The sequence below is a fragment of the Drosophila subpulchrella genome, chromosome 3L (genome assembly GCF_014743375.2).
Source record: "Drosophila subpulchrella strain 33 F10 #4 breed RU33 chromosome 3L, RU_Dsub_v1.1 Primary Assembly, whole genome shotgun sequence".
Lineage (NCBI taxonomy): Eukaryota > Metazoa > Arthropoda > Insecta > Diptera > Drosophilidae > Drosophila > Drosophila subpulchrella.
Genome location: NC_050612.1, coordinates 7815420 through 7832959, shown reverse-complemented (window position 1 = coordinate 7832959; position 17540 = coordinate 7815420). Strand labels below are relative to the sequence as shown.

Here is a 17540-nt window from a genome sequence, read left to right as displayed (position 1 = left end):
CATATTACATTTTTTTGAGATACGGTTTCACCGTTCCCATTCACATTTAAACGCCTTTTATAGATATTTTTGTATTTTCTTAGGATAAAAACCTTTTGATTGTTGATTTAATTTTAATAAACCTGATTTAAGGCTTTTTGAATTAAGTTGGATTATTTTTTAAGTAATTTGATTTTACAAATATTCTGCGAACATGTTTAAATATAAAAATTTAACTTCAATTAATAAAATATAATGGTTTACAAGTCGTTGATACTTTTCCGACTGCTTTCATTTCGATTTTTTGTCCACCACGAGCGAAATATTTGGCATACAGAGAACGAATATTTTTCTGCGATGTTATGCATTTTTCACATATTTTCTTGTTTGTTACTGTTTTGTTTTTATGGATTTTTTGTTCCTATCGATTTTCAACCAAAAACAACTGGGAAACAACATCGAACCATCCATCCGTGCGTCCCCACACACAAAAACACGAACACCCATACACCCACAATTATTTCAGGGGGAAACCACAAGCAACCGCAACTACGTATGGCTACACACATACAGAGAAAAAAAGGGTTCAAGAACTTGGAAGCCAGCATATTCTAGGATATAGTTCTATTATGAATGGTTTTGTTATCACATCTAAAGAGTATTGTTTTAAATACAACCTGATAACTTTTAGATGCACATCAAATGCATCGAAAATTACTAAAAAAAATTATAAACACTTTCTTGAATTAAACGTGTCTGCCACCTCATATTTCATATGTATACCGAACTATGCCGAGACTAAATGATGAAATATTAAAGCCTAACTTTTTTACCCAAAATACACCACAGATGGTATCTTTTCCCTCAGTGTCCTCGTACGCAGGAGTCTTCACCTCACTCATTTAACAGTATTTATAGACAGTTTTTTTGTTTCTGCACGAAAACGAAGTTGAATTGCAGAATTTAATATGGCGGGCGGATGTGGCTTTTGAGTTTTACGAGTGCTCACCTGCGAGCTTCGAGGAAAGGTGGAGGAGGAGCCGGGCCTCAATGGGCACTTGAGGTGTTTGGCCTGACAGTAAGGGCATTAATCAAGGGGCCGAAAGGGGGGCGGGGCGATGGGGGGCGATCTGGGAAATGAAGGAGACACTTGTGCGCCTGAAGTTGGCCCTGCAAATGGCTAAACGTCTTCGTTATCAAACTGTCTTCGCACAAAATATTGATATACAACGGGGCGGCGGATTGCTTACTTAAGATGGTAAATATTCGAAATTGATTGATGTCATTTTTTTTGTGCACGTCCAAGTATCCCCGATAGATTGCAATAGCATTTCTGCGGTAATGACGTCACCGCAGACCTATCCAGAAATACTTATGAATATTTCCCGTCCATTTTCAACCCCAAGCCGTGATCCCCTGTCTTGTTGTCTGTTTTTGTCAGCTTAGTTGCTTTTGGTAGCATTATAGTTTCGTATTTATAGCCAAGTTCAACCCTCAAAATGTTGTTGTCAACATTGCACTGTCCTAATGAACTACTCTACTCTCGGGCGAACCAAAAAATAAATCCATGCAACAATGAAAAAGTCGATAAATGACAGGATATTGTTCTTAGGGGGCAGGGTAAAATTATTGCTTTTTGAAATTGGGAAACCGTATATGTTAATCTATAAATTTACCAATTAGTGCTGATAATCTAACAACTGTCAGATGAAAGTAAATGTCAAGTGTCCTGCAGTAAAACATTTGTGTTACATTTTATGCAACTTGCTTGTGACATTTTCTTTTCGAACTTTCGGTTTACAACTTGCAAACTTTTCATCAGGCATTTGCAACGTCAAACTTTTTATCAATCAAACGCAGGTCCATGGAAGTTTTCATATTTCAAAGATACGAGGCAGGCAAAATATGGCTTATCGATAAAAATGCCAAAATGTTTAGCTCAGTTAAGCTCCAGTGGCTTTCATGTCATTTTTTTCCATCCCTATCTCCGTTTCCATCTCGTTTTCTAACTCAATTTCTATCTCCATCTTTGTTACTATCTTTTTTCTATTATTTTTTCCATTTCTATTTCAATTCCAATGACATGTCCCAGAGCTTCTTGCAATTTTTGCACCCCCGTCTTTTGGCTTTTATCCTTTTTCCGACAAACAATTAAGGTTTCCTTCGTCTTGGGCAATAAAAGAAACTGTCGCGTCAGATCAAAAATGCAACATCTTAAAATATGAGCACCATTTTGGCTTCCGGTGGATTTCTGTCCTCGGTCGTTGTTTCACCGCTGTTGTTGGTGTTGTTCAATATTTACAACCTGATGGCGGCGATGAGGAGAACGTCGCAGAACTGAATAAAACATGCGACAATCGGCAGGCGACAACGTCCTGGCTGTAAGCATCCTGCTGCTGGTGCTGCTGATGCTGCTGTTGCAGACACGTAGACGCCTTAATGACCCGGGGGATTACCGCTGTAGACAAAGTCGGGACTCCCCTAACCGTGGGCGTTCCTGCAGTCCCAAAATCCCCAACAAAGGCCAGGTGACCAGGATGTAAACTATGCAGCGACATTGCCTCATCCAATTAGTTTAATAAACGTAAACAAAAATGTTAACAGTTTCTATTTGTAATTAAAAAGCTATAAGCGGCAACCAAGAAACGAGGGGTTGCGTGGCGCAAAAATGGGGCAGCGGGGAGGGTACACTGCAAGAAATCTGTACGCTCAATCTTGATTTATAAGTGTCTCAAGTAGAATACAAATTGAAGAAAATTTAATGGTAAGATTATGCATATTTTGATGCAATAAAATCCCATTTTTTTAATTAATGCATTTCTCAGAAACGTATGTGACTTTCGTGAATCTAGGTTGCAATACTTGGACCAAAAAAGTCTTCATTTTTTAACCAATGGTATATAATAAACACTAGGAAAAATTGTGAAGAATTTGTAATATAATGCAATGGTAATGCGAAAATTAGTATCAGAGGTAAGAAGTGCGTAAATAAAACATATAATTATTAACTAGAGCACAACGAGTTTCTAATATTATTTTTTGAACTTTTCGAAGGCGGGTATTTTGCTCAGTGTATATCCGTCTTACAGTGGGGCACATGGCAAACAGAATGTCAAAAGCAACCCTGCCGAGAGAACAACAACCACCCAGTGGGGCGTGTAAGCCGCAGAAAGGGCGGCAGAGAAAGAGAGTGGCAAAGCTCTCTGCGCTCTCCGTTCACCGTTTACCGCTCTCCTTTCTCCACTCTCCACTCTCCGCTCTTTTGTTTAACCCTTGCGCCTGCGCTGGGCCTGCCAGCGGACAATCACAAATGTCCATTCGGAATCCTGCCTGAGCAGCTACCCGCATGGCTTTGTCAACAGTTCCGTTTCTGGAGGAAGCCCTCTCTCGAAGCCCCGAACCCCAAACCACGTAACCCCAACACCCGATAACCCTCTCCGGAATCCTGGCTACGTTTTTAAGAATGAACCACATTCCCGTACGTCATTGCCTTTGATTAAAGCATATGCAAACGTTTTTTTCCGCTTCTTCCGCATTTTTTCTTTCAACTTCTGGGCTTCGAGCATGTGCCGCATATCCCTACGTACTCTCCCTCTAAATCCTTGGGGGATTTACATTGCATATGGCGAAATCGAATTGGTTTTTCAGCTTGCGCCAGCTTGCAATTTTTGTTGGGCTTGTTTTAAAGTTGAAATTTGTTTATGCGGCCGACCGCATAAATTTTAGCATGGGGAATGCCTTTGCCGTCGTCCTTGCGCTTGGCAATGTTTGTCCGCTGCTTGTTGTCATAGGTTAAGCCAGTATCCGCCGGAGGGGTTTTCCGATGCAGGGACCGAGGCATTTGTTTGGCCAAATATTATGGGTCCTGGGAATGCTTTATTGCCTGCACGAGTGGAGCCAGAAGGAGCGATAGAGCGATGGAGCCACCCCCATCCAGTGCCCCGAAATCGATTTTTGCTACGTTCAGAGCTGACCGAAGGGAATTCAATCTGGCATTGGTGTGAAATCGGTTATCTGCGAATTGGGAAATTGTATACTGCTTCAAGGACATGTCTGGTGCCAGAGCCTGAGCGATAGGTATTTTACAATGATTATTATTTTACAGCGACCTGTTCTTACAGTTTATTTGAAACGTGCTAGGGAATAGAAAGCTGAACAGAAATGCATTTAATGCATAAACTCTAAACTACAAATCAACCTGTGTGGTCAGCTGAGCCACTTGGAATGTTTATTAAGTCTGATTGGTGTTTTACAGATAAATAAATATTTTTGAGATAAGTTTTATAGAACAGTTCAACCCCCAGAATATGTTAAAATTTTTGAGAATATATATATTTCAATTATTTGGCGACAAAGTCATTAAATTGCTTAGTGCCGGTTTCTCGAGTCCCTGACAAAGCCCCTGATTGTTATACGTTCTAAAAAGTTAAAGACCAGATAAACTTTTATTTATCCGAACGAGAAACAATTACAGAGTAAAGTTCAGCACAAATTTGAGCTGTCAAGCGAAAACACAGGGCTAACTTTAGGTTTTGCTTATGTTCTAGATTGCATAATTTCATTTTGGTAGGGTTTGTGAAAAAAGATGTAATTTTATCGAGCCGAAAAGACTTAACAGTTTCTGTCAGAGTTAGCTCTTACATAGACAAACCTAATTTCCTTAGCATGCACTTTATCTCTCCGAGAAATATTAGCCAGCACTCCAGAAACCGACCCATATAGGTGTATTTTGACAGAAAAATATATCTTAACAATATTTATTCTTATGTTAATAAAAATAAAAGTTATAAATTCAAAATGCCTCAATAAAAACCCATTGATATCCATACATATGCAATAATTAAATTTTGTTTCGTGTAAATATTGTGGTAATTTTTTCTTTTAAAACGTTGCATTTGAATAGAATTTCCTTTATTTGCGTGATAGACTTGAAAGGATTGCTCCCAAAGAAATGAAGAGTGAGCGATTTAAATGCCCAGTTACCTGCAAGACGTGCCGGCCTGGCCTTGGATGGGCCCCCAGCCACCTGCCTTGACCTGCTTGTGCGGTCTCGCTCCGATGTCATCAATTATACAGAACTCGGCTTACATCAGAGACTCCATCGGGCTCGGGTTGGAGCAACCTGCTTAGCCCTAATGCGATGGCTCAGCTGCCAAAAAAAGAAATACACGTAACACAAAAGTGACACAAAATCCAACATCAAAATGCAACATCCTTGACAGCAAAAGTAGCCGAATATCCGACTATTTGTACTTTAAGGCTTAAGCCTACCATTAAATTCGGTTCGTTGCCGTACATTGTGATTTCGGTGCTGGCATTTTTTCCCGACCAAAAGTATGCAACACCAAAAATGTATTTCACAGTTTGCAGTTTTTGCCCGAGGAATGTCGAGTCATAAATTTAATTTGCATATTTCAGTTGTCTGTCAGCCGGTTTTCCATTTGTGGAAAAATTGCACTTGTAATTGGCAAAATAATCTCGCCCACCGCAAGCGGCAAGTGCAAGTTTTCCAGTTTTCTGCTGAGTTTGTTCCTGCCCTCGGCCAACAGGCCCTAACATCATTAATTCTAATTGAAAAGTTTTGTCGACTGTCGGTTGCCAATTAAGCTGTATCTGGAGTGCAATCCCAGCCGCCAGCTGGGTCTGTTGGACCCCGTCAATCCCACCAATCCTGCCAAGAAATTGCATTAAAACACACAAAGTGACGGAGAATTAAAACGTCAAAGTGGCCGCGCGAAAGGCGTAAACACGTTCGTCCTGGGCCGGTGAAAAAATGGTGCCAAGGCAACAAAAAAAGCAAGAGGCTGGCAATTGCAAATTGGCCAGGCCAGCATCCTTGGCCGAAAGGTGCGGGGCGGTGGCCGGCGGGCGTGTCATTGGCAACACGCATGCATAACTAAGTAAACGAAAATTGAATTAAGTGCGGCTGCAGAACCGCAAAATATATCATTAAGAACAAGGAAGTCCCGGCACTAACAAAAAAGTTTTCCTAACTTCAGGTTCGAATTAATGTTTTTTTAGGAAAAAAAGGCGAATAGTTTTGTGTATACCCTTTTTGCTTTGAGTTAAAATAAAAAACTATTTTGTTTTATATATTAAGAGCTAGATGAATAATATAAGTATGTTTGATAAAGCTGTACAAAAGGACACTGCCACATTTTTTAAAGACAAGTGGGTTTGTTGTTATCTTTTTTTTAATGTGGAGTTCCTAATAGAGAAAACGTGAACTTAAAGGTACATATTTTATTTAATTATTTACATAAAGCTAACTAAAAGTGTATAACTATGAGCTAACTTAAAATTAGAGCTCTAGAAAATGAAACGGAGGTAATGGTTTCATAAAGTTTCATATTACATCATTATTATACTAAATACTAAGACACGAAATACTAAACACTTAATACTAAAATACTAAAATACTAATTGAGCTGTTACTTGATTATAACAAGGAAAACAATTGATCATAGTTTTTTCTTGGGACAAAGCGATTTCTGAGCTTTTATTGATGGAAATATATCACATTATGAGGGATAGTTTTTTTTTGAGTGTCCTTAACACTCCTGCTCCTCCGGCTGCCCCACTCCCAAATTGAATTCTAAGCGGACTGGAGCGGAGCAGTGGATAGCAGCTGGAGGTGATGGCTGGCGAGAGCCCATGGCTTTGGCAAACAAATGCGGGCTTTGCCAAGTCCGTGCTCATGTCCTGAGATCTTGTTCCCCGGATTGTGGACTCTGGAGTCCGGAGACCGGATTGTTTGCCCCCGGGCCAGGTGAGGGGGTGTACGAGATTGGAGGTTGGTGGCCTGCGATGCGCGTAAAATTGAAAAATGCCCTGCTTGTTTTGCCATGTTTTTCCCGGTTGTTGTTTGGGTTTCTTTTTGTTGCTCTTTTTCTCCTGTTCCGGATTATTTGTACAACTAAACTTGATTTCCATATTTTGTAAGAAAAACACTTTGCGGGGGAGGTTTCGTTTAATGTGACTGGAATAAGGGAAGAAGTTTCAGGAGCACTCCCCAAACTCAAAATTATTCCTGTGGGTCTTCAATCAATATAAAAGGAAATGTCTTATGTGAAGTACTGATGAGTCATGATTTATTTGGTAATTCGAAAATCGTTTGGGTTTCCTGTTGGGTATTTATTATATTCCATTCAAGAAATATTGGTTTTTGTTGATTTATTTGTAGGTAGAATAATAATAATAATTTAAATTCGAGGAACCATCACAATTTTTTTTTTAAACAAATAAATAAATAAATTTATAAGTATTTCAAAAATTATTTCCGTAGCGTAATATCATCCTTTTCCCACTGCTTTCTCGTGTGATTGAATTGAACAATCTACTATGCAGCGCTTCCAACCTTCGTTTTTAATTGGGTTTTTGCATAGTTTCTGCCATTTCCAGCCATTCCATTCACTATTCTCTTTTATCCCGATGCCAATTTTCAGTTTTTCTCTATTTTTCGCGTTTGCATTTTATTTGGCTGGTTTTGCAATTTTTTTGCCAGAAATAATTGAATTTTTTGCCGCCAGGGAACCGAAAACGGCCGGGTTCGAGTTCGCTGCGGATGTTAGCCATCTAATTGCGACCTTAATCATTTCATCTTTTTAGCTTCCGGCCAGGTTAGTAGTCAGTTTTGTGTGTTTGGTAATCGAAATCGTCCTGCCAAAAGGCAGGGCAAATAAACTGGCAAATGTTTTCCGCTTGCAAATTTCGAGGACGAGAGGTGGACACTTCGTAGGCAAACACAAACTTGATTTGATGTTCGTTTCGCAAAAAGATGAGCAAAACTGGCAGCCAACAGAGTTTGTAGTTCACTTAGAGAAAAAGCGTTTTCTTATTGATTGCACCATGGCTTTTTAATGTGTTTGTAATTATTACTAACTGATGGTGTAGTTTAATTTTAAAATATTTTTACATTTTATAGTGGGGTTTTTAAATTAAGATGACCATATATTCTGTTTAAGCATTAAGGAGCTATATTTTTAAAAATCATTTACTTAATATACCTAAAATGGAGTAGGAATGACCAATATAAAGAGAAAACCATAGAAAGTATGGGTAATTTACACTCCCAAAAATGTATCTTAATTGTTGCTTTTTGCAAGGATCCTTTTTTTCAAGTGCTTGTTGCTGTTTGTTCCTGTTGCTGTGAACAGGAGCAGCTGCTGTGGATGCTTCTGGCTTTTTGGCCCTATCGAATCGAGTTAATTTGTGCCGGGCCAGGTCCTGGAGCCTGCAATAGGATCCTCCTCCTCCGCCGGCAGCTGTGTTAGTTTTCGGCTGCTTTTAATCGAATTTTTGCTGTTGAGTCCAGCTGCGTGTTTTTCGAGGCATTGACTGGGTCCAGGTTAAAGGTTTTTTTGCGGTTTGCTGCTTTTGCATTTTACGTGTTGATCTAAGCGGTTTATTAGCCCCGATTTGGAAGTAAGCTGCTTAACATTTCCCACAGCATGGTGGCCATTATTTAATAATGAAAAGAGAGGCGGTTTCATTCCTCATTTTCATCGTACTGGAAATCCGGAGGCTTAAAGTTGGCATATCCTGCTGGCACAGGGCTTTGTCTGTCGGTTTATTGGCTCTGTTTTCGTTTGCTTCGTCCAAGCAGTTGATTTTCTCGACAACTTGTTTGTTTTCCGGCTCTTTTTTGGGAAAAGAAAAGTAGTTATCAACTTGTGGCGGCTATTGTGGCAAAGTGACAATTTCATTGAATATTCTGATTGATATTGTCTATAAATGATTAATTGACAAACTTAAGACAGTTTGTTTAGGTCTTGTATACAGTTAATGGAATAGGACACTTTCACCTTTGCTTTCATTTTTGCGAATTGGGCATTAACTTAATTTGATTCTTTCACTTTGATATTTAACAGCAGCTCTTCAAAAATCAATTTCAATTAAAAACATTTTTATAAAAGAAAGAAAACTTATTGAAGTTGACGAGTTCAATATATTTATTCCCTTAAATGAAAACTTAGAAAATATGTAGTTTTCTTTTGATGTTACAATAATTCTTTTGGCATTCTATTCGTTTTTAATTGACCTTATTTAATTTAAAATTGGTTGCTGCCTGCATTTTTCAATGGACCTTAACATTGATTTCAAATATATCAAGAATCCAATACAGAAACAATCAGTAAACAAAATCTTTTGCTGCTGCTGACACAGCAGCATCGAGTTGACATGAAATTGAAATCAATGTTGAATGGCAAATGACAACAGCAGTCGAGAGGGGCTTCCGAGGGGCGGAGGTTAGTTAAATATTGATTTTAATTTTCCACATAATTGCAATTAGTTGATGAATGTGGAGCCAGCTGTTGCAGTCCTGTTTCCCCATTTCCTGTCGCTGCCATCGCCTGTGGAGCAGTCTGATTCTGATTAAACATGGTGTCGGGCAACATCAAAAACAGGAACGGATGCAATAACAGGCATTCAACGAGAAGTCGGGTCGAGCAGCCAACACTACGATGGCTTAAAGTGGCACAGTGGTTGAGCTTATTTTCTTATTCCATAAGTAAGATATTACTACGATCCACACTTTATGGAATTAAATCTGCAGAAACGTAGTGCTTTCCACAGGGACATAAAGGATCCAATAGGAAGAAGAAAAAAAAAGTAATACTTTATAAGCATCATGCTTAAAGTCACTTTTTAGGTGTCAAAAAGTATGCAGTGAATAATGAATACTCGTTTTTCACAGTACTCTGAGCTTTAAATATATTGTTGCATACTTTTAGACGCCAAAAATTACATTTACAAGGAATTTCCAAAGCAAGTAATTTGTTTAGGGTAAAAATATTACTTTGGCTTTTTAAAGTATATTCATACCATCCACAAGGGTTTTAAAATCACTCTTACATGTTATTTTAGATGTCTAACCAATGTAATTGAACTTCTGGGCTTTAAATACCTGGTTGCATACTTGTATACACCTTAAATTACATTTAAAAGTGGTTTCGGATCCCTAGTGATAAATGTGACACCCCTGTATGTTATGGATATAAATTTGAATATACAAAGCTTGTGTTTATTATTTGTGTAAGCTTTTGGAGCTCAGATGAATTTTTTTAAAAATTCATCAAAATTAGCAAATATTTGATGGGACTGCTTGAAATGTTGGAAGAGCTTTTCCCATTTTCTCCCCCTTTTCCACTGTGCCCAAGTTCTCATCATTCTCCTGGCAGCAACGCCCTTTTGCTGTTCCCCATTGGGTTTCTGTTGCTGTTTCTGAATTTCCTCAACTCACTGCCGGGCAAACTCTTGTCGGGGGCCTGATGAAAAGCCACTTACGCACAATTTTCACAACTCAAAAGCATTTTATTGATTGCACTTTAAAAACGCCGGGTTGAGAAACCAAAACACTCATACGCCACGTTGGCTGGCATACTGCTCCAGTGAATTTTCAGCCCCTTTCAGAAATGTGCGTGTGAGCTGGGTGCGTTTATTGACTGTCGTTTTGAAATTGAGTTTTTCTGGCTTTTAGATGGCCCCACGTACCCTGCACCCCCATCCTAAGAAAAAACTTGGTTAAACTTTGGGGTCTTTTCCTGGCGCTGCTGCAAAGGCAATTTAGCCCTCGAGGTCTCAGCCAGATGTATGCAAATGTGTATGGGGATGGCCTGAGAAATCAAAGTCACTGCTCATTTTTTTTTGCTGGCTGCTGGTTAGATAACGCACTTGCCTACGGAAAATTCCTTATTTTCCGGGGTTCCTGGCCCCTCGGGGTTAATTGTGCGAGAAGGCTAATGAACGTGGAGCTCGGGCAGCATCTGACAGCTGCGTTTCAGATTCGGCTTGTTAATTGTTTTTGAAACCGTTGAGTGAACATTAATAAGATGTAAATTCGAGGAAAACTAGAAAAGGTTGGAGTTGGGGGTTTCTTAATTGGTAATTGGGGGTTGGATCTTGGGAGTATGAATTATGAGTGGCAAAGTTTAATTGGTTGCAGAAATAACTTTCATTCTTAATTCATATGTTAATGGATAGTAGGTTTTTCATAACGGAAACTCTAGGAGTTCTTGAATGAAATTAATTCTAGCAAAGGCTCAATAATTAAGGGCTGGTTTCTCGAGTCCCTGCCAAAGTCCCTAATAGCTATCTGTCCGAAAGAGTTAAAAGCCAGATCGATTTTTCGTAAAAGCCAATCGGTTTTCTTGACTCTTTCAATTTATCGGAACGAGAAACATTGGCTGCGTTCAGCGGAACAACATGATAACAAACTTAATCACTGATTTCTGATTCATATTGAAAAATTCTAATCGAGATAGAACCTGCTGGCCTATGCCGGGGATGATGTTATATGTCGCTTACAATTGCGCGATAGGAAGGAACTTTGAGAATCGCTCAAGAACTTATCGACAATAAAGGTTTCGGATAAGGATGGGTTCCGCGACGTTTAGTTCCAGTTCTGTGGCTTGGCTGGCAGCTGCTCATCAGACTCGAGTTTCATTTTCAGTACCACTAGCTTTGCCATGACAACCACCACACCGAGTGCAGCCTGTCTTCGTTCCTCTGAGAAGGGTCAAAGTTGTGGTGATGCAAGAAGCCCTTCTTCCCTATGGCAGGCTACTACTATGGAGTCGTCACAAACGAATGTAGCCCTTGTGATTGCAATTTCGATAGTGTTCTGCAGTCCCAATTCCGCAGGGCAGTGGACGTCACATCCCTCTGTTTGAGTGGGCTTTTTGGCCTCAGCAGTGCGGCGATAAGTTCGATTCCTCCCCGCATCGTTGTCATTGCTGAACAATGGTAACACATTTAATTAATAAGTACAATTTCTTAATAATAATTCCGTGTGTCTTATCGATATTGTCAAATTGGCTTTAATAAATATTTGGCAAAAATATTGATTAATAAAAAAAGCGTCCTTGTAACAATAACAAAAACGGCCCACATATGACACAGTAAACTTGTTCTCGAAACATTTTACTAATTAATCGAACTTCTAAGGATTGTCACATACATTGTCTCGTATTTCTTATGGTCCCCATAAAGTAATTTATGCGAAATCAAGCCACCTCCAGCTTCGATCTATCTCAGCACTATTCATTGCCTTTATATGGCTGTGCATTGTTTGCAAATCGCTTAATTATGGTCGATGGCATTTTATTGGGGCACGGAGCCATAAAAGGCGGTCACATCCCCAGGTCCTTTTGGGCCTACATCAATGCCGGTCGTCTCCATTTTCGTCTTCCTGCCTCAATCCCCGCGTCCTTCCTATTCCTCTTCCTCTTCCGCTCTCCTTTTGCCTTGTGACATTCTCCTAGTTGCCACGACCTAAAAGCATAAATTTCCCGTGGCTTGGCCAAAATCAACGCCAAATGCTCTAAACGTTTTGCTTATGATTTTTATTGCACGCACACGAAGGCAAACTTATTCAGATCCAAAGATATATATATATAAATTTGTACATTTATATATAAAGCCTGTGTAGACATTTTGCCGCAGCCTTAAGTGCGAAAGCTAAAAAAAAACTGGAAAAAGGCGACCCAAGGCGATGACTTGTTTATGGCAGTTGGCGGCCACGCCCATTTTACACTTCATGAGCCTATATGGGCGAGCACTTGGTTTATTTCATTAAGTTTCCTTTGATGAGACGGTCTACATATTTTAGCATTATTTACCGTGAAATGTTAGAAGAAAGCTGTTTTATACAAAAATCATAGCATACTTTTTGGGAAAACCTAAGAAATTGCACAGAAAATATTTAACATGTTTATATATCAATATTGTTAGCATGATGGAATCTTTACATTAGAACCACAGGACTGAAATTTAAAAAAAATGATTCAGAAGAAATATGTGGTGCTAACATTATTTTAGCATTAATAATAATTATTATAATAAGTGATATTTGCTTAACAAAAGAAAATTTCAAGAAAAAAAATCAGTATCGCAAAGAATGGAATTCCCCTCAAAAAATCGAAATCCAAAAATCACATGCGCCTGGAAACTTTAAGTTATGCGGAGTATCCACCATTCGTGGCTTCAATTTGGCCTTATCTTGCCATTTTTTTTGTGTTGGCACTTGCCAAACAATGTCAGTTTTCAACTTTTAGCGCATTTTTCAAATTAGGTTAGCAGAACAGTGGCGGGGGGTTGGGAGAAATGATTTTAGGATGTCGGGCTGTGCGTGTGTGAGAGTACAGGGGTGCGATGGTGTTGGCCCCAGTGAAAGTTTTCTTATTGTTTTGGGTGGAGGGGAAAGGGCTTGGCGGTAGGCTTGTTAGCATCCTTCCTTCCTGCGCTTCCTGCGTAAACCCACCATCTGCTGCCCGTTTAACCTTAATGTTTTGGGCCAAACCAGAACCACACCCTTCACTTCCATTCACTTCACTTCAGGGCACAGAAAGAAAAGAATTTGTTTCAAGTTTGATATTTAAAGAGTAATTTGATTTTAATTTGTTGAAACTAGAACAAGGCATACATTTATTAAGGCGATTTTATAAACATTTTTTTTGTAATCTCAAAAGAATATTTAAATGTTATAATTATTATAATTTCGTTTACCACCCAAAGGGTTTTAATATTTTCCTTTGTGTACCCACATTTGCGCACTGTTTCATTTTGATGTGCACTTATTTTTCAATTTGAGCGCGTGAGCATCCATCGTCCTGTCAGTTTGGCGTCTTATTCAAACCCGCCCCTCGGACTTGGCACTTCAACGTCATTTCGGAGAATTATCAGCGACTGCGTCAGCATCTAAATATAAGGCTTACCTGCCCCCTCGTCCAGTATTTCAGCCGGATTCCCTGGTCTTTTATCCATGGCTGGTCTTTGTTCCTGCCCATCTCTCAGCCATTCGTAGTTGGCCAAGTTTAATGGTCGCTTTTTATGCCAACACGCCCCGTTGAGCAATTGTTGTTGCTTCTATGGGTGTTTTTAGTGCTCTCCTAATGAAATTTTTAAACGATTTTGTCTCACTTCACGGCCAGCAGCAGATTGAAAAGCGTCAATTTGCGTAGAAATGATGAGGAAAATTCCCAGAAACTATTTGTATCTTTTGGTCTGTACTCATTGAACTTACAAATGGTTACAAGGTTGCCTTTAATTGATCACCACGAATCACGAATTTATCAATTTACTTTAGAAATACTTTAGAAAGTATCTAAATTACTAAGTTCTAAACAGTTGAATAAAATTAATTTATTGATTGCAATGTTGAATACTATATAATATTAGTTTCAACAGAGTTGAATTTATCAAATTGACTAATAGATATTTTATTAGGAAGAGAAAGTATCAGGTTTGACAAATTAAAAAAAAATTGGATTGTAAGGGTGTTGTATCTCTATCTTAGTCACAATAATCTTTTATATTATTTAATTAAGTCAAATCTTAAAACTAGTTAAAATTTTCTTATCACTGACTTAAATATAATTTAGCGCTTACCCAATATTTAGAACAGCAATTTAAATTTGATCGGCTTATCAGCAATTAAGTCCCACTTATCTTTTAAATTGCAGTATGGTTAAACAGGATGCATGCATCAAAAATTCCACTTGGTAGCACACTCCCGTAAATAGCAAAATCATAATCTCTTACAAGGAAACCCACTAGGAGCAGAATGTACCTTTAATTAAACTAAATGGGCAAATAATTGAAACCGAGACACTTCAAAGAGCCAAGAATATTACGAATTTAAATGAACCGGCACACACTAAAATATATATTCTTCTCACCTGTTTATGTGTGTGTTGCCATGGCTTTCCTGTTCGTAGAAAGCTGGCTAGTCATAAATTTAGTTTTGAAATGGCCAAAACGAGAGGCAAGCACACAGGCACAGCTGGAGGGGTTTTAATTAGAACACCTTGCTGACTAACACACACACACACTCACGAACACCATCTAACACACACACCCAAATATGTAGTTATCCGGTAATATAGTTAGTTTCCATTTATTTCAATTAAAAATTCAGTTTGGCCAAAGGGAACATAAATATTCATTGGTAATCACATTGACCTTACTCCTTCCCTCCGTCTCTTTCACTCAACCATATATTCGTCTCTCTCTTTTATTGCAGCTAGTATTTTGTGATGAAGTCATGTGGAAATAGCAGCCACAACAGCGACATCAACAACACGACCAGTACAATTATAGGCAAAAGTTAATTAAATGCTGCATCATTTGCAAGCTGCAAAAAGGAATTCTTAACAATCGCAATAAAACTTTTGTCGAACAAAAGTAATTAAAGGACCCACACCCATACCAATACCTCACTTGCCGCTATGCGACACCCAAGTTGGTAGGAGTGGCAAGGGGGCAAGGGGGCAAGGAGGCGGGGCCAGGAGTCCAGGAGTACATGGCCAGGAGCCAGCTGACGCTGCCAGCCGCAAACAGCTAACAGCTAACACCAAGGAGCCCCGCGGGGACCAAGGACGCAGGACGAAGACGCCGACGACGACGAGGACGAGGACCAAGCGACGGCCGACAAAATGCAGAAGGAGAACAATGTCACGGCGGAGAATTGCCAATTTGTGGGGCCCTATCGCCTGGAGAAAACCCTCGGCAAGGGTCAAACGGGTAAGTGCCGGAGAACTCCTACCATATACGTGATTCTAAGTGGTAGCTGCATCGACTAGAACTATCATTACATTTATTAGCTGAAGTGCTTGTCTTACTCGAATCTTTTTCACTGTAATTATACCTCTGTCTGATGTTTCTTTGAATTAAAGAGTATCGTTGATACTTTAGGTATTAAAATCCAGGCAACGTATAATCAATAGGTACCTCGCACGAAAAAGATTTTATTCAATCAAGTAAACTTTACACAAGCTAACAAAATAAAATTTTGAAAATGTTCCAAGAAGGATAATAGTAGTTTCTGGTAGAGTTGGACCCCTAGATCATAAATTAAAAGTCGCAAAATTTTTTATGGACATTTCATTTAAGGATTAAGGAAATAAAACTTTGTTAAATCACCATCCTTCTAAAAAAAAACTATGGCTGGAATCTAGTGTAAATGAAATTTAAAAAAATGTAATACATTTTTATATTTTTTTAAAGTCAAAAATGCTTTTGAAAATAACTTAGCAAAGTCTTATTTAAAGTTTGACATGCCCATAATATAATATAATATAATTTAATATAATATAATATATTATAATTGGAATTGGCATTGATCGTTAACATTTAAAACAGAAATATACATTTTTTTAAATAAATGATTTTTGACTAAATTATAAATTCTAAATGTTTACTTATTTATTTGCACACATGGGTGTTTATATAAGAATTAATCATATTCACTACAATTTCTCCACAACCTTTTAAAATTTTAGGTTAATCCAATTCTTTTAAAATAAGTGAGGAAAAATCTGACCCTTTTAAATTAGTTGAATTGCGTATATCAAGTATGAATAATATTTTTAAACAAATGCCTTCCCCGACTAAAAACTTTCAATAATCACTATTGCCAAACAATTATAAAGACCTGTATTGAATGTCTATCTGTTGTCTTCTCTACCTGTAGTATTTACTCTAAGAGCTACAGTAATTTACCTTCTTAATTGTTTTCTTCGTTATTTTCTTTTCCAAAGCACAAAAACCACTTAGAAATATCTGCAACACTCACAATAGTTATTTCAATTACGATTTTCCATTTATCCGTCTGCAGGTCTCGTCAAGTTGGGCGTGCATTGTGTGATTGGCAAGAAGGTTGCGATTAAAATAATCAATCGCGAGAAACTCAGCGAATCGGTGCTAATGAAGGTAAGTAGTTACCCGGGGTCGAAGGTCGTGGCTTGATGGAAAGTTTCCCTGCCTTTGGTTTATGGCTTTCCCGCTGTTTATGATTTTGTTTTTCGCTTTCTTCTCCTATTTCTTTCTGGTTTCTTGTTTGTCTTCTTCTCCTGGCGTACGAGTCATAAAAAACTGTGACAATAAAATTTGTTTTGTGGTTCGTTGTTTTATTGCCCGGTTCCTTGAAACAGAACCGCGGTCTAGGGGCTGTCGCAGGGGTGGATCCAGGGGTGGAACATTGCAGTCAAACTTACAGCCATTTGGACTTTTGGACTTACGTTACATGTTGGGGAAGGGGTGAAATGGTTTTGGGGATTTCCCAGGCTTGCGGCTTTGCCCGGCTTTGGATCTTTAGTGTGCCAAAGTCAGGGAAAGTCATAGGGATGTTTTGTGTCTTCAACTAGACTTTAAACATTTCAGTCATTTTGTGGGTGACATTTACACATTAAAGACCGTAATTTAAGGAACAATGGGCTTAAATTTGCTAAACATGGCTATTCAGGGACTAAAATTGGTTTAAGTCCATGTGGGAAGCACATTTTTAAGGCCATATTTACATATAGCCACTTTAAGTCCATTATTCCTTAAATTAAAGTCGATGGACCAGATTCAACGAAATTTTTTTCTGAATGTTTATATTTTTAAGGTATTTTACCATTACTTTTTAAATGTTCCAAATCTTTATGACCTATTATGATCTTTTTAAAAATTCAATAAATTAAATATTAAACACAAACTGGGAAAAATATCCATTGCTTATCTGACCTCTACGATTACCTGCTACACAGGTTGTAATTATCTTACAAATAGACCACAAATTA

General features: G+C 38.5%; 1 protein-coding gene across 3 annotated transcripts in view; it reads left to right on the top strand.

Moving 5' to 3' along the window:
* Window positions 1-17540, top strand: part of LOC119555455 (serine/threonine-protein kinase BRSK2) — a 29267-nt gene that overhangs the window by 669 nt on the left and 11058 nt on the right. For all 3 annotated transcript variants that reach the window (XM_037866857.1, XM_037866856.1, XM_037866855.1), the window contains exons 2-3: window positions 15002-15501; window positions 16595-16689. In XM_037866857.1, coding sequence (XP_037722785.1) covers window positions 15414-15501; window positions 16595-16689 — 183 coding nt within the window. In that variant the 5' untranslated portion in view covers window positions 15002-15413. The remainder of the gene's footprint in view (window positions 1-15001; window positions 15502-16594; window positions 16690-17540) is intronic.